Source organism: Mytilus californianus, unplaced genomic scaffold, assembly GCF_021869535.1.
Source record: "Mytilus californianus isolate M0D057914Y unplaced genomic scaffold, xbMytCali1.0.p SCAF_17, whole genome shotgun sequence".
Taxonomy (NCBI): Eukaryota; Metazoa; Mollusca; class Bivalvia; order Mytilida; family Mytilidae; genus Mytilus; species Mytilus californianus.
This window is the reverse complement of record NW_026262659.1, coordinates 11,589,210-11,616,661: the sequence shown is the minus strand read 5'-3', so window position 1 is coordinate 11,616,661 and position 27,452 is coordinate 11,589,210. Positions and strand designations below refer to the sequence as shown.

General features: G+C 32.6%; 2 protein-coding genes across 5 annotated transcripts in view; one reads left to right on the top strand and one right to left on the bottom strand.

The window, feature by feature from the left end:
• The window catches only part of LOC127726385 (uncharacterized), a 66,839-nt gene extending 62,529 nt beyond the window's left edge, over positions 1–4,310 (top strand). For both annotated transcript variants that reach the window (XM_052233783.1, XM_052233782.1), the window contains 3 exons: positions 313–408; positions 1,067–1,121; positions 1,434–4,310. In XM_052233783.1, coding sequence (XP_052089743.1) covers positions 313–408; positions 1,067–1,121; positions 1,434–2,230 — 948 coding nt within the window. In that variant the 3' untranslated portion in view covers positions 2,231–4,310. The remainder of the gene's footprint in view (positions 1–312; positions 409–1,066; positions 1,122–1,433) is intronic.
• Positions 1–27,452, bottom strand: part of LOC127726379 (phosphoribosylformylglycinamidine synthase-like) — a 65,341-nt gene that overhangs the window by 21,790 nt on the left and 16,099 nt on the right. Inside the window, exons 7-10 of one of the 3 annotated variants that reach the window (XM_052233764.1) lie at positions 23,838–24,044; positions 20,519–20,668; positions 19,423–19,584; positions 13,284–15,330 (exon numbers count right to left, since the gene is read on the bottom strand). In XM_052233764.1, the coding sequence (XP_052089724.1) occupies positions 15,020–15,330; positions 19,423–19,584; positions 20,519–20,668; positions 23,838–24,044 (830 nt within the window). In that variant the 3' untranslated portion in view covers positions 13,284–15,019. Of the gene's footprint in view, positions 1–13,283; positions 15,331–19,422; positions 19,585–20,518; positions 20,669–23,837; positions 24,045–27,452 lie in introns of those variants that run through there. The other 2 variants (XM_052233763.1, XM_052233765.1) reach the window with 2 other exon arrangements.

Here is a 27,452-nt window from a genome sequence, read left to right as displayed (position 1 = left end):
AGATATGGACAATGCCCTCCCCCCCCCCCCCCCCCCTTTTCTTCTCTGCCATATGCATGAGTATAGTTCCACATATTTTAGATTTGACAAACAGTGATGTTGGCATACGCTGTCTGTAAGACACAGATGATGCCCTGCCTGACCAAAGGACCTTTACCCTATTGGCCCCAAAATCAATAACCTTCTCCCTTTTCATTCTAACCAAGCAAGGGTAACTCAAATTACAAACTGGAAACAATTTATGTTTGCCTTGGAGTTCAGTAATTTTGTTATACCTTTTTAGTACATAATTTAATTTATTCATAATTTTAGATTAGTGACAAATTGGAATCAAGCACTGATGAAATTTTGACTGCAATGAATATCAACAATGACCAATTAAAAGTGGAGCTAATTACAAAACTTGAGGTAAGAACAAACACTGATGATATCTTCGTTTGCCTGTCACAAGTAAGAACTCACCAATCATGTCAATTGTGGTTGTTAGTCATATCTTTATGTCTTTTATTATTTGGATGATTTGGTGTTGATGGCAGATCTTTGATTGTTTATGTTTAATTTATTTTAAAAACAACAATAGAAAAGCAACATGCTAATGAGACACAGCAAAAATGCTACAGGTTACCAATATATAGACATCAAATAATAAAGATATCAGAATGCACTAGTCATGTTGAGAAAAAAAATCTAGGAATTTTTTTTTTACAATAAAATGTTTTAACTCTCCATAATTAATGCATATCTTCAGAAACCTTACTTAACAAGCTGACTAGAAATTCCATGTACAAAACATTTTCATTAACTTAAACAAAAATCTATAGTTACTTTCATTAAAATCCAGAAACTCAAAGAATGATCATCTGAGCAAGGACAGACATGAAAATGTATACATCCCTTATAGTAAAAGATGTGCTCACAGGACTAAAGAAGTCATAAACTGTCATGTCTTACCAAGATAAAAAAAATCATCCACAAATAGATCTGTGTCAAAGAAATGAATATTTTTATTTTATATATATACACATGTATTTTAAAAATTATAAACTTTTATCCCTGACTATTACAGGAGATATTACAATATGTAAGATGTCAATCATCCAAAGAGAAAACTGACAGACACGGTAGGTTCAAAAAGCATATTAAAATTTCTCTCCCTTGTCATTCTGAATCATTTCAATATTTAAAGTAACATAACCATTGGATTTACAAGTAAAGAAACCATCATGTCTTATGTCAAAATAAAATTACTACTTCAAGTCTAGTTAACTTGAGTTAAAATAGTTCATTTGAAATATTTATATCAATAACAATTCGTGATACAAATATTTTTTGTCACTTCATTACCACCCTTTTGATGCATGGAATAAAAGAAGCTAAGCTACTCAAAATTCCTTTTGATCTGAAATTGTTTTATATTTTATTGTATATTTCAGGGATTAAACAGCAACATCTAATACAGCCCTACAAACTAGGACAGTCTATCTTCACATTTCATCACCAGACAAACCTGTCATTAGTAGTTGAAAGTGGCATATTAGATGCAGTGATGATGGATGACGGTAGACTGGTGATATGTTTACCTATTCAGTGCAGACTATTGATCTATAATACAGATGGATCACAGTTAGACAGTTTACCTATACAAGGCAGACCTTGGTATGTTACAGCAGTCAGCAACTCTACAGTAGCTGTTACACTGTATGATAGTAAGTGTATAGAGATGTATGACATAAACAATAAACTCAAACTTCAAACAATATTAATACCTGGAATGTTGCAGTATAAGAGTGACATAACAACTTTAAATAAAAAGTTAATTGTACGTGTTGACAACAGACTACAGGTCATAAATCACCAGACAGGAGAGGTGATACAGACAATAAAGACTGAATGTCATCCTTGGAGGTTACATGGTTCTGGTGACAGAATATTCTACTGTGATAACTACTACAACAACAATAAGCTGTACTGGTACAGTTATACTGATGACAGACACCACACCCTAACATTACCATCACCACCCAGGAGTATGACTACACTACTAGATGGCAGCCTGTATGCGATGTGTTGTGATGAATCAGTACAACATGTGTCAACTGATGGTAAACATTATAAACCAGTGAAGACACTTCAATCCACTCTAATGTGTAATGGGATACATTATAATCTCACACAAAGGAAACTATTGACCGTACAAAATAAACATGTTACAGTCTACAATGAAATATAACTAAATAAGTTATTACTTTATGTCTTATACATACATTATCTGTCAAACTTAGTGATAGATATATCTTCACTGTTTCTTGTATCATTCAGAAAGTGATAATGTTTGTTTCAAGCACTTGAAATTGAATGACATCTGTAGCTTTTTTGTACATATTTTATATATTTTGGTGTCGACCATTAATTGGGGATAACTATAAGATTTGCACTTTTTTTTAAATAATTCAAAAGTGTGTTATAGGATGCTAGTAGGCAGTGTTAGCTTAACTGATTCACATTATATGACAATGAAACATTAGGATTATAAGATCTATTATGCTGATTGATGTTAAAAGATAAGGTGGGATAAGGGTCGTTTTTCTGCTGAATATTTCATTGAAATTTCAATTTTAATGACAAGATTTCAATTTGTGCTTATTTTATAGGAAGAGTTGATACCAAATAAGAAAAAACGTTACCTGCTGACATCATAATACATACCAATGTGTTCTACTAAAGTTACTGTTCAAAGCAATATTCTTAAAGTTGCATAGATTTCAGTTTTTAGGCACTGCAAATTTTGTGTACCTGCAAGTTCCAACCATGTAATATGCCATCAATTTTGAACACCTTTCATGTAAATATTTATATGGTACTTGCATGTGCTCAATATTTCTAACTCAAAAATATTATTAAATAATAAAAATAAATATTATTAAAGAGCCTGTGTTGCTAATGATCACCAAGGTCTATGTCCATCTTCAACAATGAACACTTTCCACCATTACAGACTATTGTATAATTCATGACAAAAATCTCTTTTGTTGATCTTGTATCGCTGATCATTATTTTTGTTTACAGTTTCCCTCTTTCTACTTTAGTTTTTGCCCAAAAACACAAAGAAAGAGGTAAGAATAACTCCAATAAGAAGTTGTCTGACAGTTTTGATGTTAATGGAAAGAATAATTGAAAAAAATAATTTTAAGTTAACGAACAACGAACAATGAGCAATGAAAACAAAACCATGGATGAAAACCACAGAGGCCAAAGGGCAAGATGAGCTAAGAATAAATATAATCTAAGTCATTAGGTGTTGGCCTGACCTTCAGATCTGTTATACAGGCAAACATCAAGTTAGTGAGAGCTTCACCGACAGACATCCTTGACATACATGTTGGATCTATCAAGCCTTTGATTGGTTGTTCTCCTGTAGCAGTCACAGATCCTACTTATAAAATCATAAACATTAACTATGTGTAATATGGACAAACACCAAGTTAGTGAGGGCTTCCCCGACAGACATCCTTGCCATACATGCTGGATCTATCAAGCTTTTGATTGGTTGTTCTCCTATAGCAGTCATAGATCCTACCCATAAACATTATTATGTGGTAAAAGTTTAGCTTCAGGCTTTTTTGAAATTCCATCAATCTGAAATATGATGTATGAAATGGTAATAATGATTTGTAAGTTGCAAAGATATAAATACATTTCCAATATACTAAGACTTGACAAGTTAATGTTTATTCAATATAGCCAAGGGAAATATTATATTTCGTTTTAAATCAATTTGTCAGTAGAATTATGTGTGTAAACTGAGATGTATTTCTATAAAATTGTAATGTAAAACAGTAGATGTCTTTTTTGTATTGTTTAGTTTGCTATCTCTTCACATCTGTGAATATTAACACAATGTCTATAATCTTTTCTTTTCTTTTGCTCTTCATGATGAATAAATAAAAAGAAAATATCTTTCATCATTATACCTCAACAAACTGAGACTACTTCCCCAGCTTTTACGCTCATATGTACATAAAAATCCAGCTAGGTATTTAGATGTATCTATGGGTTAATGTGTTAAATCCTAGCAAAATTAATAAACATTATCACCTACAGTTATTTCGCCATAATTATTTTAATTGTAATATTAACTTAATACGTCCAACTAAGAATGACACGATTCTTATATGATAAGTGTAAATATCTGTCTTTATCAACTGACCAGTATTGTACAAATTTAATTTTATTCGTATATATTATTTTCGTTTTTGTATTTTGCTTTTTTTTTTTATTAATGTGTGATAAGTATTTATATTATTAGATTATTGAAAACACATGAAAAAGAATTTCTTATTTTTTGGAATTATGACCAGCATTAAAATAACTCAGTATTTAAAAATATTTTTGATCCGATAAAAGTATAAGTTGATTAGCAGTTTGTTTTTTAAAGTTTTGTATCCAATCAATTACTACCTATAAATGATATGTAGTACTGTTTTTTTTTCTATCATTTGTCCAATAAAATGTTATAATAAGAAAAATATTTGTTTACAAAGTATTTTAATGTATATAAACTATCAATCTCACATTTACCCTAAATTAATTTTACATGCATTACGGGGTTCATACCCACCTAGATCAATTAGCCTCACAAGACAATGAACAGACCATCATTCTGGGCAACAAACTTTACAGCGATATACAAAATTGTATTTAGTCTGAAGCCGTACCTACTTCACAAACACAACTTGATACTAGAAACACAAAGGATTTAATAATAGTATGTTTGCTTTCCTTGATCAATGTGCTAATGTTTATACAACTGCATACGAAATATCATTGACTAACCATTAGAGGTCACCCCTTAATCTGACATAAACAAAACATGTGGTGGATTGATTGTTGATTCCCAGTTGATTTCATGCATAATCAGAATTTAACAAGATAGAAAGACTATGTGTGCATAGATAAGTATTTGTCTTATTTAACCTAACATCTCCTTTAAATCATTTAATTACTCTTTTGCCTATCTTTCAGAGAAAACTGAATTGTTCTGACATATTAAAATTACTTTATCAAAATAAGACAGTGCTGTTACTGCTACATCAGCCAGTGGTGTGTGTAGTGGTCCAACATTCTGCTGCTGGGCAACTAGTCCAGTAACACATCTGTCTACCTGAAAACAAATTATTGATTGATGTTTTTTCCTTATTGGCAAGTGGATAATATTTCATGCACATTCAAAATGAGGAAAAAATTAAACAAGAATGGTACGACCTGGCGAAATCTCCCCCTCCTCTGTATAAAGGAGGATTTAATTTGAGTGTAACAGTATCATTGTAATATATAGTATAGTAAAAATATAGTAAAACTCCCACAACTCCCATTGAAATGATTAGATCAGCATGACAGTATAATATGGTCAACTACATATGATGGCAAAAAAACTTCAACTCCAAGAGCTTTCTCTCAAATTGTCCCATTGGATTTGTATTCACATGCTGACACTATTACAACAAATTTACTCTACAACTTGTCAAAGTCCCATTAATCCCGTCAAATGTTGGGATCTAGACGACGGTATATTATGATTAACTACATATGATGGCAAACAATCCTACCAAATATGAGAGATTTCTGTAAAACGGTTGTCAGAGGAGTTGCGTTCAAAAGGTATCATTGTCATAATAATCTAAGGATTTTCTCTAATAAGTCCAACAACTTATGTAAAACGAATGTGATCAATATGACACAATATAGTCAACTACACACGATGGCAAATAATAGTACCAAGTATGACACCTTCCTGTAAAATTGGTCTCAATGGACATGTGTTTGCAAGGTGTTATTGTCAAAATACACTAAAAATTGTCAAGTCCAGTAACTCCCGTAAAACGGTTGTGATTAAAATGACGGTGTAATATGGTCAATAACACACGATGATAACAAATGAGAGCGTTCTGACAAATGATCTCAGCGTTATTACGTTCACAGGGTATTATTCTCACAAAACCCCAAAAAATAATCAAAATCCAATAATTTCCTTGACAAAAGTTGGATCAAAATGTCTGTAACAAATGGTCAATTACACGTGCTGGCAAATAATCCAACCAAGTATGTTATTTTTGTTGTGAAAGGATCTCAGAAGAGTTGCATTCACAAGGTGTCATTGTCACAATACTAAATAAAATAGTCATAGTCCCATAACTTCTGTAAACTTTATTTAATCAAAATGGCGGTACAATATAGTCAATGACACATTATGGCAAACAACCCTTCCAAGTATCGAGCTTCATGTAAAATAGACTCAAGTTTAGTTTCACAATGTGTCATTGTTACAATAGTAAAATCTTTGAGGTACGATGGAGATTTATTTTTCCGTAATTTAGCATATCAGAAAAGCCCATTGTGATGCGGCTTCTCGAGGTGAAAAAAACACTTTTTCACACAATAAGGTCTTTAAAATTAAGTTCTTTTCATACATTTAATATTTCCATAGTTTTACACCTTTATTCAATCAATTGCTAAAAATTGTAACAAAAAGTCATGTTTATATAAAAATAAGAAGATGTGGTATGATTGCCAATGAGACAACTATCCACCAAAGTTCAAATGAAGTGGATGTAAGCAACTATAGGCAACCATACGGCCTTCAACAATGAGAAAAACCCATACTGTATGGTCGGCTATAAAAGGCCCCGACATGAAAAATATGAAACAATTCAGTTGAGAAAACTAACGGCCTAATTTATAACAAAACAATTTACGAAAAACAAATATGACAGACATGATCCAACGACAACCACTGAACTACAGCAGGCTCCTGACTTTGGATAGGCACATAAAGAATGTGGCGGGTTTAAACCTGTTTGTGAGCGCTCAACCGTCCCCCTAACCTGGGACAGTGGTGTAACAGTACAACATAAGAACAAACTATAAAAATTAGTTGAAAAAGGCTTAACTCATCAGATGGACGCGAATAGAAATACATCTAACAAAAACACAGAGTGGACGTGGATGGCTACTTATACATCCCCACAACAAAAAGACACTAAGTACAGATCTGAGAGTACTCGCAATTACTGACAGCTAGTTAAAAGCAAAATACAACTAATAAAAAAATCATGTATTTAAGACAAAAATATCATAATATGTTTCAAACTATTTTTGAGACCTCAGTTTGAGACGCATTAAGGATATTGACCCATCCGAAACCATTTATAAAAGTAAGGCTACAAACTCATATAAAGTAAGTTATTCGGAATCCGGATACCACATTCTGCATAAATGTTAGTCTATTTTTAGTAAAAATGACCTTAACTTTAGACGTAAAAACTTTAAAATCAAAAGGGATTTTCCTCCTATTATATTTGACCATATCATAGTATGTTTGCAAACCTTTTTGCACATGTAGTATTTGATTGAGATTCCGGAAACCACTTTCTATACGTTTGGCGTGGCTCGTTATTTATACATCCCGCCATTGTGTTATTGAGCTACGATCAATTATGTAATCTTGTCTTTCATTTTTGCGTATGTACTTTATCTATAGATTGTCTATAAATAAAGGCAACAGTAGTATACCGCTGTTCAATAGTCATCCGGGTCACACACCAAACCCGAGGAAAACAACGGAACAACAGAAACACCGAACTGCTACAAAAACAAACGCCAACATACATCGAAACGGACTATTTGATAACAACTGCCATATTCCTGACTTGGTACAGGACATTTTATGAAAAAATGGTGGGTTGAACCTGGTTTTATGGCTATCCAAACATCCCGCATAAGCAATTTTGGTTTTTTTTTTGTTGAAAAAGTTTATATATTGATTAAGATTACAACACAATGTTGACTGCTGTACTACATTTTTTTGACAATTTTACCTATTACGTCTGTTTGTTCTGCTCACACATTGTTGTCAATATTATGGAATTATATGCGACTGTCATACAAATGAGAGATTTAGCTAGCTATAAAACCATGTTTAATCCTCCATTTTCTACATAAGGAAATGCCTGTACCAGGTCAGGGATAGGACAGTTGTTTTTCATTTGTTTGATGTGTTTGAGCTTTTGATTTTGCCATTTGATAAAGGACTTTCCGTTTTGAATTTTCCTTGGAGTTGGTATTTTTGTTATTAAATTTTTTTCTGCATACATTATATTTTAGCAGCAAAAATTACCTTAACCTTAGACGAACTAACCTTAAAATCAAGACGGATTTTGTTCCTATTATATTTGACCATAGTATGATTGCATACATTACGAAATTAAGTAACCATGAAATCGGTACGAAAGAGCTTAATGTGAAGAAGTATCCACAGAAATTAAATAAAGTTTGTTTACATCACTTCAGTGTCAGGTTCTCTTTACTTAGTTGGTGAAGGTGGTAAAAGTTATACTCTTTTATGTGCATCTCCCAATGTCAGATTCACTTCACCTTGTAGGTTTTCACGTTTACTAGCCACTGATGGTAAACGTATAACTAGCAAGGGCAACTATCATTGTGTCAGATTAACTTCACATGATTTTGGCAAGTAACACTTACTGTCTATTGATAGTCAACATAAAACCCTTATCATGGGCATCTCTCAATGTGTCAGATTAACTTTACATGTGTTAGGCAAGTAACACTTACTGTCTATTGATAGTCAACATAAAACCCTTATCATGGGCATCTCTCAATGTGTCAGATTAGCTTTACATGTGTTAGGCAAGTAACACTTACTGTCTATTGATAGTCAACATAAAACCCTTATCATGGGCATCTCTCAATGTGTCAGATTAACTTTACATTGTTAGGTAAGTAACACTTACTGTCTATTGATAGTCAACATAAAACCCTTATCATGGGCATCTCTCAATGTGTCAGATTAACTTTACATTGTTAGGTAAGTAACACTTACTGTCTATTGATAGTCAACATAAAACCCTTATCATGGGCATCTCTCAATGTGTCAGATTAACTTTACATGTGTTAGGCAAGTATCACTTACTTTCTATTGATAGTCAACATAAAACCCTTAGCATGGGCACCTCTCAATGTGTCAGATTAACTTTACATGTGTTAGGCAAGTAACACTTACTGTCTATTGATAGTCAACATAAAACCCTTATCATGGGCATCTCTCAATGTGTCAGATTAACTTTACATGTGTTAGGCAAGTAACACTTACTGTCTATTGATAGTCAACATAAAACCCTTATAATGGGCATCTCTCAATGTGTCAGATTAACTTTACATGTCTTAGGCAAGTAACACTTACTGTCTATTGATAGTCAACATAAAACCCTTATCATGGGCATCTCTCAATGTGTCAGATTAACTTTACATTGTTAGGTAAGTAACACTTACTGTCTATTGATAGTCAACATAAAACCCTTATCATGGGCATATCTCAATGTGTCAGATTAACTTTACATTGTTAGGTAAGTAACACTTACTGTCCACTGATAATAAACATAATACTCTAACATGGGCATCGCTCAATGCCAAAAACACCTCCTTAAATCAGGTTTAAGTCTTTCTAAAATGAATTCCGGATAATAATAATTAACATAATAATATTTGTTTATGTAATGACAACTTATGAATTATGATTTGAAGGTAAAACAAAGATGTGTATTATGCAGCAAAATAAGTAAATGTGCGGTTACACTACTGTCCCAGGCTAAGGGGAGGGTTGATCGCTAAAAAAACATGTTTAACCTCAATGCTATTCAACTTCGTACTTTAATTGGCTTTTGATTCGAACGCGCGTGTGGCGTTCAATTTTTTTTCCTGGTATTATGACGAGTTGATAGTTACCAAATTTAAACAAAATAAGAGAAACATATTCACTTATTGAAATATCTGCCAAATATGTTTCATTCATCAAGGCTTTTGAAAAGCTGTTTTATATGATTTGTTTGTTTTACGGAAATTATGGTAATGGCTTATCCACAGATATGTTTTACATGCTAAAACAAAAGTTAATGAGACGTTCCACGACAGAAATCCTTGCATCAAATGATGGGTATATCAAGCGATTGTATATTTGTTCTCTTTTAGCAGCTGCAGATCCTATCTTAAAATACAAATAATCATCAATTATTCGGTTGAGGCATTACTGTATCATCATTTTTGTTTGAGTTACAAAAATAAAAAGCACAAAATTATTTTAAAAATACTTTATCCAAGGTAAATATATGAATTTATTAAAGGTAGCCGAACACGTGCTTTTTATTTACTACATGTAATAAAACGTGGGTGTGTATATTAAGATGTTGATGTGATTGGCTGATGTAAGGACAATATAACATATCTTTGTTTGTCGATCGGATGAATTAAGGCAGCAATGCAGTATTTTCATTATAATAGAATAGTGTTATAATGGTAGCACGAAATTTAATTTCGCGCGAAACATTTTATTTATATTGGTTATTCGAAGATCTACATTCGTGCAGCAAAGTTCGTTAAGAAGAATTACCGTCCCACCAATCTTGAAATGAATGTAAATTGTGTTGTAAAATATCAGAATATAAGTTAATATGTATCTTTTATCGTTGTAGATTGTGTGATGGACTGTAGAATTGCAGCGGCTTATGTGTAACATATTGACATTACGTTTGGTTACTTTATTAAAAATAAAAATTTCCTGCGCCTCTTTGTGAGCTGATCCTATATACAAATGTTTGTTTTCTTTATAAAACACTCAAGGGAAACAGGTTCTGGGTTATAGTTAATAACATATTCTTAATGTTTATATATAAGAATATTTATTTATGCCTGTTCTTATAATTTACTGTTTCTTTGTATAAACTGTGAAGTTTTCAATAGATACAATTTGAAAAATATCAGAGGTTTTTTGGTGTTAGTTTGTTTGTGCATCATTCAATCCAATTGTCCAAGCATGTGCGTTATATATTAAGGAAATATCTGTGACCAAGTATTATTTTAAAAGGTTTTCATAAACACTGAGTGCTAATTTATCAACATTTCAGTGAGTGCTTGCATCTCCTTTATCCCAGTGATCTAGATATTCCATTCTCAATTTTATTAAGGTTGCTACCGAAACTTGAGGGACTGCTTCATGTCTTAATTTTAAATTTTTACTCAATATCGACTTAGTTTTACAAATCTTTTACAAACGTTACGATGTCCACTTTCTAATTCTCTGCAGTACCCTTCCACCTACTTCATCGTATGGGGTTAACATATCTAAACTAATAATGTATCACTCGTTCTTGTTCACACAATACCCACATTATTAATAAGGATGTGACACACACATAAACAGGCACTAGTAAATGGATGTTGTCTTAAACAGCCATTTTGATCATAACGTGGTTAGCTTAAAAACGTTAAGTCTTGATAATATTTTAAGTTATTGCTACGCTAAGATACTTTCTTATTATAAATTCATTACTGTTCAGTAGAGTTTCAGAAAATTCATAACTGTATTTGTACGGGTAAGTAACAACTACAGAACAATCTTAAATTAGACTTAACAGATCTTAATTGACTGCAAGTTATTTGTCTGAACTGTGCTGAACTTACTGCAGTGGATAAGCGGAAAATTAACTAAAAGACCAGACTGGTTAATTCATTGTTTATTCGTAATACCTGTTCACATCAAAATCACCCTTTTAGTTTAAAATCGATGTACAAATGAGATGAGGAAAACCAACTGAAATTGACACCATGCAAGTTTAATGCACTGAATCGGGAATTGATTGACGATACGATGGGTCTCTGTCTCACAGTTACTCACTAGCAACATGTTTTCGTGGTCTTAAATAGTATGATACCAAAATTGTCTGATTGTAAAATTACTGGTTATGTCATATGTCCGACTGAACATTTGATTGAGTTTGTTTTCGAATGGTAGGTAGGCATGGATAGGATACGATTACCCTGTCGATGTACCCAGTCTCGCTCCTCTTTGAGTCCATGCTTAGGTTTTTTTTAATGGAAATTCATACCAGTGATACAGGAAAGTACACTTGTATCGTAGGCTGGTGTCTAATTGACGTTAATCGAACAATTCCATTAAATTTTATTCACCATACAAGAGGCTCCCAAGAGCTTGAATCGCTAAACTGATAATACAATATGCCATTTTGATTTTATTCTTTATTGCAACCAGTTATGCTTCCCTATTTGTAAATATCTTTTAGTGGCATTTGTGTAGGTCTAGTAGAGATGTTTAGAGTTTTTGTTAACGTTTCTCTCTCATAGAATTGTATGCGACTGTCATACAAGTGAGAGGTTTAACAAGCTATAAAACCAGGTTCATACCACCATTTCTACATAAGGAAATGCCTGCACCAAGTCAAGAATATGACAGTTGTTTTCCATTCGTTTGATGTGTTTGAGCTTTTGATTTTGCCATTTGATAAGTGACTTTCCCTTTTGAATTTTCCTTGGAGTTCGGTATTTTTATTATTTTACTTTTTACAGTTTTCACAAAAATGCAAAAAATGGACAAACGTTATCATTCAAGGTAAATAGCTTCTATAAGGAGTCGGTTAACAGTTTGGGTAATGGCGTGAGATTTGTAGATCTTATTGTGCTGCAGTTTCACTTTACGGCCTCTTACTATCTCCTTCAGAGATTTGTAAATGAAAAGAAAATCATCTTCCATAGCAATAACTCCTATAAGGAGTTAGTTGACAATTTCGGCCATGTTGACTTATTTGTAGATCTTATTGTATTTAATAGCTTTGCTATTTACAATTTCTCCCTACCTATATAGATTAATACACAAAATGAAAAAAAAATCATCTTTCAAGGGCCTTAACTCCTTAAAGCAGTCAATTGACAATTTCGGCAATAACTCCTTAAAGGGTTGTCCTGTTCGAAGGTGGCAAACCTTGACCTGCTGATCATTTGTACAACGTCAGATGTTTTGTAACTACTTTAGTTATTGAGATATAAGTCAAAATCTACATTTTACCCAAAGGTTCTTTTTTAGCAACAGCTTGATACCGTAAGGAAAAATGAGGTAAAGTTTTGTAATATTTGGCCCAGAAGATTTTTTAAAGCGTTTATAATGACAGATGGACAACAAACAACGACAAAGGACGCAAAATGATGACAAACAAGGCCATGTAACATAAAAATGAACATAAACTCATAGGTTTCAATTTGGCATACCAATTTTCTGATTATGCAGTCAAAAGATTTAAAACCAACAACAGATGTCAGAAAAAAAATCGATGTGAAAATGTTTACACTTAGTCTGGTTCCTTCATCAACTATGTCAAATACATAAGATATGCTAAATAATAAAAAATACAACATAATTTTAAATTTTATAAGTTTAATAAAATAATTATCGAAAATATACCCTAGAACAAAACGAATCTCAAATGTATTAATGACCACATTATTATATATAATTTGCCTTGATTTGCTAAGACTATTTTTTATCTCAATTGCTCTATTTAGAGTTATATATATCATGCCTTTAAACCTGTACATGAATTACAGTAAATAATATGACATTGTTTAAATATAATATATTAGAATGTTAGTAATATGGAAAAGTTTCATCACTGATGTTAGTAGAGGCTGTATATTTCATAGTGGCTGTATATTACAGAATAAATTGTGTCTGTACTTGCCTTTCTAATAATGGTATTCCATGTTTAAAGAATTGAGGAACTATCTTTATAAATAACTCACTTGTGATAATGTTTTTTTTAAAGAAAAACCCTGATGTTCCACTTAGAGAAGGCACAATGGTGAAAAGGATATAGAGTAAAACACTAGCAAAATTTCTAACAATAAACTAGATACATTTTATAAATGGCACAAAGGTAGAATTAATACCTCATAATAGTTATTTTAAACAATAAACTAAATACCAATCTAAATGATTTCAATGTAATTTATCCATTTCATCAAGGCAGAAAAATAAATTGAGATCCATTTTTTGAGATCATTGTATTATATATCCATGACATATCACCTTTGGACCAATACATTTTTTTCTAATAAGGATTATTTAAGAAAAAAATGTATGGACAGATAGCAAGCCTTTTGTTTCCTAAATCCTCCATTGCTGCAACCATAATAAGAAAGCTGAACAAAGCCCCAAGAGAAAGTTTCTAATAAGGGGTTAATGAGGAGTAACAGATACAAAATAGGTACCCACACACAAACAAGATATACAAAGGCACATTCCATGATTATCTAAAGAAAACAGAACAAACTATGTGGTGTTAAATGGCATTGTTTGGTGAATATTTTGGGAAAGTTCTGATTAGGGGTGAAGGAGAACTATACTATCTGAAAAACATTCAAACGTTATATATTAGTCAGTTGCTTTGTCAGAAATAACCTTCATCATTTGTCTTTTTTTTGTTTTTTTTGTAAAGAATAATTTCATGTCAATAAAATATTTGTTCAAATTAACTTCATGTTGTTGATTTTAAATTATTTTCTGACTAATTTACATGAAGATAATCTATTACTTTTTTTACAATAACTAATTTGAAGTATATGAAACAACTTTCTGAGGATTTCATTGATTTTTATAATACAAACTCCTTTTTTAAAAATGCTATGTTATGTCTCTCCCACATTTTCAGGAAAATATATTTGGTGAAAATTTCAATACTACATCAAATAAAAACATGCTGTATCGTGCTTCTATTACACAGGGACTTACTTGATATTGTAAATTTGTCTTAAACTATTTCATAACAATTTGTAATTTTTATTGTTTTTGTAAAACAAAACAAAAATACAAGAGTTAAAGTCCAGAAACATATGGTATGCTTTGTGCTTTCTTTAATCATATAAATTCAACTTTGAACTTTGATGTCGCTCAATATTATATTTAATATTTCACCAAAACTATTTTCGTGTATCAGTGATACGTATAATGGTGGAGTTTACTGTGCACTGATCATTCAGACCAATAACTTTATAATGAGATTCAGTCAACCATGCAATTAACACTTTATCAACAATAAGATTTTCAATAATTCATTCAGATAAAAATGCTCATAAAAATCTACATTTAACACAACCATATATATTAAACTTGTTCAACACACCAGTCAAAAGCATTCTGGAACATTTTATACCATGGAGACACATCTAATTTCTCCTTCATTCCAAAGGGCATCCAAGGGCACTGCCATGGCAAGAAACACCTTTCAGGGTGAGGCATAATGGCTAAGTGACGACCATCCTCTGAACAGAGAGCAGCAATTCCATCTGGTGATCCGTTAGGATTGAAAGGATAAACAATGGTTGGATTTCCAGAATCGTCAACATATCGGACAGGAGCCAAGTTCATTCGTAACACATCATTTTGGATGTCAGGGGTTTTAAATATCATTTTACCTGTGAAAGATAAGAGAAATGGAAAATAAACAAATGTATTAATAATTGTGTTTTCATCTATTGACCTATAATTTAGTGTTCAATATTAATTCAAAATTAAATGTGTGAATTTATTAATCCAAAGATTTTACTACAAACAGAAATACTTGATTGACAAATGCATGCTGCCAACAGTCTTTTTTCACAATTAATAATTAATGTGACATTTATTTGTGAATTGTATGGTATATTTAGTATGAGTTGTGAATACTGTCACAGTTAATTTTTTTGTCCTTTTTTTAATATAGTTATATAAAAATAACAAGACCTATTAAGATAATTCATCAGAGACCAAATGACATGCATGTATATGAGAAAAACATGTATAGTACAAGTAGTGACAAGTATTAAAATTAAAAAAAAAATCATTCAGGTGAAGACATAGAATTATATCCAGATTAATGAAAATTTGAGTACTAACACAACTAACCATAATATATGTTCTATGCTAATGTTAACAAGGCAGGGATAAGGTACCGGTATTTGATGTATCTAATAACAAATGTAAATATATTAATAAAATTTTGTTTTAAGATAAAAAAAAAAAAAAAAAATTTTAAAATATAAGAAAATTCCACACAACCTTTTAGTACGGTGACCAGACTCAATAATTTTTAGATTTAATCGTCAAACATACTATATGGCTATACTGTATATCATTGGATTTGTCAAAATAAGTACTTTCGAAATATCAGTGTTGTCAAAAAGAAATGTGGTAACAGTTTTGCATATATAAGGTCAAAGATCAAATACTATGTTCCTTTTTTCGTCTATATTTTCAAAATATAAAGATATATGTAGCAATTTATGTCAAATTTCAGATACAGACATCGTTTAAAATCAATTAATAATGATTTACCCCGAAAACGTAAAAATATACTCTCAAAACATCTATTTTCATGAAAATTGACGTTTTTCACACACTTGTTCTATCATCAAAGATCAACACAAATTTTGTTAAAGTCACATTGGTTACCTTGCCTGGTGACATTCAACCTCTGCAATAAATGATAAATATTGTTTTCACTTGAAGCCTATTACCTTGAACGTGTATTTTGCAAGTTAAGCTCTTGCATGTAATTCATAAAAAAAACACCATTAAATACCTCGCAAACAGTTACAATCAAGCCAATATCCTCGAAAAGGTCAAAACAACAGAATTCAACCAAGTTTCTTTTGTTTCATCTGTCAAGGAATATGATTGGGAATTTCTGCATAAATATGAACTCTGACAGGAACAAAAACATGACTTTTTACATGGAGATTTCCCCTTACATGAACACACAAGATCTTGTAAAAACTCGGCTGACATTTGCCCTTTACAATACACGGGGTGTAATGTATTACTTACCTCTCGTCATCCGTACTCTAAAGGTTACCTAACAGGGGGTTTAGCAATGTGAGATGCTGTCCAAGTTTTAGTTAAAAAATAAAGCACGTATATCATTCTGTTTCTTTGCCTCTTCACAGGGAGGCAATCTGACAAGACTTATATCTTTACTGGCGGCAAGCTTGAAACGCATTTTATTCATATCATGATGGAATGATTTAAAAGATTTTTTTTTATCATAAAGCTTTGCAACAAACTTTCTTGCACATACAAGGGCTTCGTCTTTGTCAGTACTCCTGAAGTTCTGCAAACCACTGAATTCATCGTGTGTGTCCTTTAAAATCCTGTAGACTGATTTCTTACCTACTCCAAACAGAGACGAAGTTGTGTCGCATCCGGTAAGAGCATGTACAGCAGGCAGGCACATAGTTGGTGAATAGGTAAAATTCTTTGCCTGTCCTTTACACTGCTAATGTTCCCCATCTGCACCCACAACTCGCTTGTATATATCATCTGTTTGTAGTGTGTACGCACAGAACAATCACATCCGCATTAGAAGTCCGTGTGATAATTCTGCCGCTCTATTTCATTTCTCTAAGGTTCGTGTCAAAGTATAAAGCATGGAATATCATATGAGTATCAGCCTCTTCTTGAGTGCTGAACAATTTACAACAGTCATTAACAGTATAGTGATTGAAACGGCTTTGGCAATTTGGGGATTTTCAAACGATCCAGCTAGGCAAAGCTGACAATAAGGTGGAATCATAGAGGGTTTGTTAAGAAATTAAGGAGAGCCTGTTTATTTTCTTTAACAGACAGAAATTTCTTCCAGTCCGGAATACTTCTGCCTTTTATGACCTGATACACTTTGATGGAAGTTGTAGTCTTTGTGCGGCGTTTCCTTTCAGCAGACTTTATAGAGTTGTTTTTTTGTGTCGTAGCGGTGTAACAAGTCTGCTATTGTGTGTGCTAGAGTAAAACATTGATACATAGTTTGATGTCAGCTGCAAGGTAATCGAATGCCATTCCATCTCTAATGTAAGCTGTGAGTGATGGTAAGGAAGGTAGAGAAAGTGCAGAGGAGGCTTTACTCATGGTGCCGTCATCGTGAAAAGGGAAACTGGATAGGGACCTACAGGGCAAGACAGCATATTTATTATTGTAACATCATCTCTGCAGTTTGCCAAAACCAATGCACGTCTGAATACAAGTTCTGGATTTATGTGACCTGAGATTATTTCCCCCGATTTACAGTTGAGGTTTGTTTTTTATGTCATATTTTGAAACGTTTCTAATTCTAATTTTGACTTTGATATTGGACTATACAAACTCTTTGACTGACCTTTATTAAGAGTACTAGTTATGAAATATTTACATGTAGACATGTTCACAGGCTTTAATTACGGTCTATGCCATGTCAGTCCATAAACCTTTAAAATGTCCCGGAGACCAAATACCCTCTCGTTCTGCCCTTACATTTGAGAGCAAAATTTCTACAGCTTCAAGAAATATATCCCAGTATTCAAATGTATGTGATGCAGCACATCCTAATTGCTTATGTGTATCTATAAGATGTTATGTATGAGGACTTCAAATAACTCCGTCAAATTAGGCATTAGGCCAGAGGAAAACCTGTATCTACGATTTTGTAGTGCATATTTTGTTTCAATGCACAGGTCGAAATAATACTTCTGAGATAAAAGAATTTGATATTGTTGAATAACTAAGGTATGAAATATTAGTTTCAACTTGACGTAAAAACCAATTATGAAATTGAATTGAAACGAACTCTATTAAACGCAAAATATTCTTGGTGTTAAAATTTTACAAAAACTCTTCAATAACGAATAAATTTGGTCAAAATTTATTTGAAATCGTTAAAATAAGTGTTAACAGCAATGTGTTTAATAACAGAAAGTATATTACAAATGTTCTTTTAGAATGTAGACCTAAAAACTTGTCAATGTCAATTTGTCTTTAAAGTTAGCTATCGTACTTTAAAGCCAATTTTACAAAAATTGCACCATACGATTTTTTGACGACAAGTCTAAATGTAAAATTTAGTCTTTGAACTACCAATACAGTGATTTTTAGCCATATATTCTGAATGACAATTAAACCATGTAAATATGCGACTTTTCCTCACTCAGTCACCGTACTATTTTGCAAGCAACAAAAAGTCCAAATAAAAAGAGTGGGGAAAAAAAACATCTGAGATATTAAAAATTTTAAAAGTTACTGGAGCTTGATCAGGAGGTGTAGCCTTAAATTCTGCTTGAAACTGAAATAAAGGCCTTCTTGTGTCAATTGCAAACCTAATATCAGTGGTATAGTAATATGCCTCGGTTAAAACACAGCTAATTAGAAACCTTAACATTTGAAAATCTGAAACCCCATTGAAGCTGATCAGATTGTCACTGGCACATATTCCCTGAACAACAGAATTTCAGGGATCTATTGCAACTACATACTACTAGATAGTGACATTGTGGTGCATGGCTGCTGACACAACTAATTACAAACTGGATCTTAAAAACGTATTCTGATATGAATGTAGTTAGAATTTCTAAGGTGTTAATTATACTATTGTTGGAAAAGAAACACATCTATCTTCCTGACATTTGTCAAACGTGAGAGAACTAAAACTATGAATTTACAATTACTGTGCAAGTATAACCATGTATTTTTATTTGAAATTTTAGAGGTTATACAGAGTTACCTACCTTCTCCATGGGCACTCCACATACCAAACACTGTACCCTCCATACCACGGAACATGATAGATGTACTGGATTGAACTCTCACAGTTACAAATCTACACTCAAATCTGCCAGAGTCGTTATGGTCTAAAAATACACCTTGGCCTACTCCACTAGAAACATTTTCTGAAACGAAATGATGACCTTAACTATTCATGGTAAAATCAAATATGTCAACAAACAAATAAATGGACTGTTTACCAAACCACTCCTGCTAAAAGTCGGCTGAGTCATAATGAATGCCTTTCTGATTAAAACCCTCAGATATCCAATCAAGCAGACCCATAAACCGACATCCATTAGATACACCTAAACTGATTCTTAATAAATACATTTCTGATCTTTATCTTGAGTTACATTATCAAGTAGACCCTTTAACTGATATCGATTACACTACTCCTAAACTTTTTCCTAATAAATTACTTTCTGATCTTCATCTTGAGCTACCCAGTCAAGTATACCAATTAACTGACATCAATTACATCCTCCTAAACTGATTCCTAATAAATACCTTTCTAATCTTCATCTTGAGCTACATTATCAAGTACACCCTTTAACTGGTATCAATTACACTACTCCTAAGCTGATTCCCTATACATACCTTTCTGATCTTCTTCCTGAGCTACCCAAATTGAGTAGATCCTTTTAACTTGGCATCAATTACATCCTACTAAACTGATTCCTAATTAATACCTTTCTAATCTTCATCTTGAGCTACATTATCAAGTACCGGTAGACCCTTTCACATGCATCTATTACACACTCCTGAACTTATTCCTGATAAATATATTCCTGATCTTTATCTTGACCTACACAATCAAGTAGACCCTTTAACTTGGTATCCATTACACTACTCCTAAACTGATTCCTAATATACTTTTCTGATCTTCTTCTTGAGCTACCCAATAAAGTAAACCCATTAACTAGTATCCATAACACAGTCCTAAACTGATTCCTAATTTGGTAAATTCCTTTCTGATCTTTATCTTCAGCTACCCTATCGAGTAGAAACATTAACTGTTATTCATTACTCACTCCTAAACTGATTCTGAATAAATACCTTTTTGATCTTCATCTTGGGCTACCCAATCAAGTAAACCCATTAACTGGCATCCATTACAAACTCCTAAACTGAAAGTGTCCGGCCTATTCCTGAACTTTAGAAACTGTTCTCTGATGTTCTGGTTAAATAAAATTGATGCTGCCCAGCCTACAATAAAATATAACTTACTTTCATTTTCACAAACACAGGTATTACAATGTACAATAATGTTTCTCTTGTCTCAGTTCCAAATGTGTGTCTTTTTATACCTCAATACTGAAACAATGTTTTTGCTGTGTAACCAAGAATATAAAATGTGTGGCGTCCTATATTGGAGGTATTTTTTCAGTACTAAATGAATTTGTTCCTTTATTCAAGTGCTCTCACTACATAGTGACCTGAGCCTTCAGATATAATTCTTTCTGGTTATAAATTCCAACTATCAGAATGCCAAATTCTAATTTGTGTACTAAAGCCAGACTAAGTGTTGATGATTCCAAAAGTTCCCATGTTATCATCAACACGCTTAGAAAACCTCAAGTTTTAGATTTTTCTTAATAAAAAGATGATTTTTGATAAATGATCAATCAGAATCAAAAGATTGCCATTGGCAGCAATGTCTAACATCCTATTGGAAGGAGATTGGAATTTCTAAAATGACCTTCTATACATTACATAAGTGGTTTCAGAGTTCACAGACAATATAGATTGACTTTCACTGATGCCAATTGATTGCAAAAGATGAGCTAATAAAAGAACAGAGTTCCAATGTCCCCTGCTTTGCACATATTTTATCTATCCAAGGTACATGGGCAATAACTAAATAAAACACATTTTTTTTTGTTCTTTAAAACAATTGATAAATATCTTAAGAGAAATGAAGGCTTCAGAGCAAATGCAATGCGATTTCTGTTATAACTAAATTTTCGAAGGGGCATAACTCATTAAAAATATTTGATCAGCACTGATTTTCTAAAGTGTCAGACATTGCTTATATAAACCTATGATATAAATTTCAATAAATTCTGGCAAGAATTGTACACATGAGAGCGCTAACAATGCAACTTTCCATAAAATCAATATATCCATAAAATCAATATATCCAAGGGACACAACTCTTTTAAAAATAATTGATCGGCACTGATTTTCGAACTCGTCAAAAACATTGATGATATAAACCTATAATATAAATTTAATAAAAATCTGGCAAGAATTGTACACATTAGAGCGCTCATCAGGCAATTTTCCATATAATTAATATTTCAAAGGGCATAACTCTTTTAAAAATAATTGATCTGCACTGATTTTCGAACTCGTCAAAGACAATGATGATATAAACCTATGATATAAGTTTCATAAAATTCTAGCAAGAGTTGTACACATGAGAGCGCTAATATTGCAATTTCCCATATAATCAATATTTCCAAGAGGCATAACTCTTTTATAAATAATTGCTGGACATTGATTTTGGAATTCTTCCAAGACATTGCTGATATAAACCTATGATATAAGTTTCATAAAAATCTGTAAAGAATTGTACACAAGAAAGCGCTAAGGATGCAATTTTTCATAAAGTTAATGTATCTAAGGAGCATAACTCTTTTAATAATAATTGATTGGCACTGTTTTTCAAACTCATCAAAGACATTGCTAATATAAACCTACGATATAAGTATCATAAAAATCTGGCAAGAATTGTACACATGAGAGTGCTAACGATGCAATTTGCCATATAATTAATGTTTCCAAGGGGCATAACTCTTTTAAAAATAATTGATCCCCACTGATTTCCGAACTCGTCAAAGACACTGCTGAAACAAACATATGATATAAGTTTCATAAAAATCTGGCTAGAACTGTACACGTGAGAGCGCTAACAATACCGGACGCACTGACTCACAGATGGACGGACGGACGGCCAGTATTTTAAAATTTTATTTTAATGTACACATAATCTATCTTCCCCATGTTAAGCTCTCTACAAGAGTTTACAACCTGAAATGTCTCACCTGCCTTACTGATTATGATTCCAATTGATGCTGAAAGTTATAGTGTTAATACAAGTACAACAGAAACTCAAAATTATCAAAGAACCGTAAAAAAAGAGGTCAAGGTCAGGCAAACTCTGTCAAACGGACATGCACACCTTACAATCATTCTATACTCAATATAGTCAAGGTATTACAAAAAGTATCTGAGAAACAGTCCTAATCAAGAAAACTTAATTTGACCAATCAAACAAAAGGTCAAGGACAAATTTACACTGTCAAGTGAAATCTGTAACTATACTTCCATCTCATAATCCATTGAATATAGTTGACCTGCTACTTATAATTGAACTCGAGACTAAAACTTAACATAAACCAATGTCTGAATCATGACCATGAGGTTAAGTGCAGATGAAATGAGTCGAGTAGATATGTACCCCTTACACTCATCCAAATATAGTTGATCTAGTGCTTATAGTATTTGAGAAACGAAACTTATCATTAAAAGTCATCCTTCCCCTGTATGTACAATTTGATAGCTTAATCAACATTTGATGGGTTGAACTATCCCACGTGACATTGAACAAAACTTCATATTCCCCTCTGAACATCAGGACGTCCTCATATGACGTTACGCACGGTTAAAGTACATAATATTATGAACGTTTCTTAAATAGCTACAGTAAAGTCATTTTCGTATTCAAAATTATTTTTTGACGTTAAAACAAAAAGAAAAAATAACTATAACTTTTGATAGATACTATTTATCAATGTTTATGCTGAGTTTATATAACAAAAGCATAAGAAAATAATGTATGTAACTTAATATTTTTGTTTAGGTAGTAAGCAAAGTATAGTCAGTGGAATAAAACATTATACACTTATTTGCCGTGCCTGAGGGAGATATGAAGATTTGTTCCCCTTCGAAAGTCATCTTTCCCTCAGGCATAGCCCTCGGGAAATATGTGAATTTTTATGAGTGAACAAATATTCATATCTCCATCAGGCACAGGAAATAAGTGTATAATGTTGATCACTGAACCAAGAAATGGGGTCAAGGTCAAGTGAGCCCTTTCTGATGGACAGGTATACCTTGCAATGTATATAAATACCAAACTCTACAGTTTTAAAAGTATAGTTTTTAAATTAGTCATTGAACATTTAATGGAAGTCTGAAGCCTCAGACCATAAGGCATATATAAAAGATGTGTAGTTCAATTAAATTTACAATCCTTTGGTAATTTCAGAGAATTAAAAAAGATTTTGATGAGTCTCTACATTTATGAGGGTTCCAATTCATGGTTTCACAATTACAGCTGACATAGGTGATCTTTTCATTCAATACCTACCTTTAGCAGACCCACATACATCACCATAACTAAATCCACCAACAAAAACAACTCCACGAAACTGATCAAGAGTTATCTTTCCTGAACACATATCCTGCATGTTGACATCCCAAACTTCAAAGCCTGCCATGTGTAATACAGCAGCCATTTCTCTGTCACTATTACTACCCTCCTCACGTAAAACTGCTACCTTGATTGGTGGTATACCTAGTAAAAGATGAATTTCAGAATCACACGCTGATTGTATGCTTATCAAATTTGAAGATCAGCATTTTACACTGCCAATTTGTTTTATCTATTCCAATACAACACTCACTGCTAGCCTGCTCAGGATACCTAATTAAAAATGTTTATGTCATACTATACTTTACATGACATATCAAAAAAACTGTTAACACAGAGATATGTATATAATTCTGCATCCCTTTAATAAGAACAAACCACTTTTTATAGCAACATTATAATAATAACATTTGAAAAACTGTCAAAGCAAACTTGAGATGTAATTTGAATTACTGTAGAAACTGTTTGAATGAAACTAAGTGGAAACCTTTAATTTAGCTTTTTTATGCAAATGGTCAAGATAGATTCTTCATAATATTATAAAATTAAACACATTTTTTCTAGAGGTTATTGTTGTGTAAACTGGGGCAACTAACTCACAAACTGAATTTCAAATCCTTCGGACTTTTATGTAAAGTTTGTGAGTCAGTAACCCAGCTTCAGTTTGAGAGTTTTCAGTTGTATCCAGTCGTGTTTTGTGATAAAAAGAATGCACCAATATCATTCATGAAATTTTGCTGAATTTTATTTCAGTTTAATTTGATACATTTTTCAAAGCTCTAATGAAATGCATAATTCTATTTGTCATGTAATAGATTTGTAATAATATGCAGCTCTGTATTTTTTTTTTCCAGTTTCAAATGAACCACAGGATCACATGCATTTGTAATGCGCATGAATAGGTTATCGACAGAATGTTTACAAAAGTTACTCAAGTAGTTTTGGCAACATGGTCTTTTGAAGTGTAAACAAAGGAAAAAATTACTTAGTTCTGGGGTTATTTTTCTCCCATAAGCAGAAAATTTATTGATTTTGAAACACTAATTTTAAGCTCATATCAGTTTTTTTTGGTTTTGTTTTTTGTTTGTTTTTTTTATAGAGAGGGGGTAAAAAAGAAGTAAATTAAATGCCCCTTCAGGTTTAAATGAAAGTAAATATACTGTAAATAGCATTACAATAGTACAAAACAGAGTTACTGTTCCTTATATATCCTTTTTTCAACTTATCTTTATAGTTCCAGGCTGCAGAATATTTGTTTATTCATAAGTTTTATACAAGTTAAACAATGGCTGACTTTGTCAATATAGAACTCTTGCAGGCAATATACAGAATGTGAAGTAAGAGAATCTAATTACAAGGATAAATTCATACCCCAGAGAATACAAGTAGTACAAATCTTTAGACATATATATAATTCAGTAACTGTAATTATTAAGCCAGGTCCGAAGTGATGGGTTATCCTGTATCTTTATACACCATCACACCACACGACCGGTTTATTTTTTACTCTTGATATGAAAGGATTTTTCTTCGTACTACCATTTCAAAAATAATCCCTGTATTTGACATATGAAAAATATATTTTGCTATAAATAGACAAATATTATTGCAATCTTAAGAATTTAATGTAAAGATTTTACTAAAGATAGATATTTTTTTCTCTTTAACCATTATTTCATACATTCAAAACAAAAAATCAATCGAGTTAAAAAAAATTTAAATCTACAACAAACACATGAATAATATATTGGTTTCAGGTAAGACCTTATTCATCTATTTATAGGTTAGGTTATTACACTTGGTCTATTTAAAGCCATTGTTTACACAATGTAGTTACAGGTTTTCTTTTAAAGTTCAGAGATGGCTTTTTTTCTATTCTTTGTTGACTGACTGCTAATAAATAAAGTGTCTTAACAACGTTTAACATAACAAAAGTATTTTTTAATTCATATGATATTTATTTTACTTTTTCTCTGAACAGAGTTATTGTTCCTGAATCTTTAAGCTCCAAAATAAAGGGTTTCTTTTGATACATAGTACTTAAGACAGAGATATTTACTTCACAAGAGGATTTAATATTGATTGATTCACTATCAGCTCACTTTAACACTAAAGTATTACATAACTAGAGGCTCTCAAGAGCCTGTGTCGCTCACCTGATTCTACTTTGGTTTTGGAAATCATGTAAAAATAGATTAAAATCATAACAGATACCCTAATAATGAGTGAGGCCAAATTTGGTTTAATATTGGTCCTGTAATTTAATAAAAAAATCCTGGTGGCCATCTTGAACAGTAAATCGGCAACAAAGTAGCAACACTTAATCAGCACCTCATAAGAAACATTTATGCCATGTTTTGGTTTCATTCCATTCAGTGCACCTCTAGAAGAAGCATTTGTATGTATTTCCCATAGGGTCTTATGTTAAAGGAAGTCCCCCCATTGGCGGCCATCATGGATGAAGGATCAGCTTCAAAGTAACAACACTTGGTCAGCACCTCAAAAGGAACATGCATGCCATGTTTGGTTTCATTCCATTCAGTGGTTCTTTAAAAGAAGACATTTGTATGTATTTCCCATAGGGTCCTATGTTAAACTAAGTCCACCGCTGGCGTCCATCTTGGATTATGGATCGGCTTCAAAGTAACAACACTCGGTCAGCACCTCATAAGAAACATTCATGCCATGTTTGGTTTCATTCCATTCAGTGGTTCTCTAAAAGAAGACATTTGTATGTATTTCCCATAGGGTCCTATGTTAAACTAAGTCCACCGCTGGCGGCCATCTTGGATGATGGATCCGCTACAAAGTAACAACACTTGGTCAGCACCTCATAAGGAACATTCATGCCATGTTTGGTTTCATTCCATTCAGTGGTTCTCTAAAAGAAGACATTTGTATGTATTTCCCATAGGGTCCTATGTTAAACTAAGTCCACCGCTGGCGGCCATCTTGGATGATGGATCCGCTACAAAGTAACAACACTTGGTCAGCACCTCATAAGGAACATTCATACCATGTTTGGTTTCATTCCATTCAGTGGTTCTCTAAAAGAAGACATTTGTATGTATTTCCCATAGGGTCCTATGTTAAACTAAGTCCCCAGCTGGCGTCCATCTTGGATTATGGATCGGCTTCAAAGTAACAACACTCGGTCAGCACTTCATAAGAAACATTCATGCCATGTTTGGTTTCATTGCATTCAGTGGTTCTCTAAAAGAAGACATTTGTATGTATTTCCCATAGGGTCCTATGTTAAACCAAGTCCACCGCTGGCGGCCATCTTGGATGATGGATCCGCTACAAAGTAACAACACTTGGTCAGCACCTCATAAGGAACATTCATGCCATGTTTGGTTTCATTGCATTCAGTGGTTCTCTAAAAGAAGACATTTGTATGTATTTCCCATAGGGTCCTATGTTAAACTAAGTCCACCGCTGGCGGCCATCTTGGATGATGGATCGGCTACAAAGTAACAACACTTGGTCAGCACCTCATAAGGAACATTCATGCCATGTTTGGTTTCATTCCATTCAGTGGTTCTCTAGAAG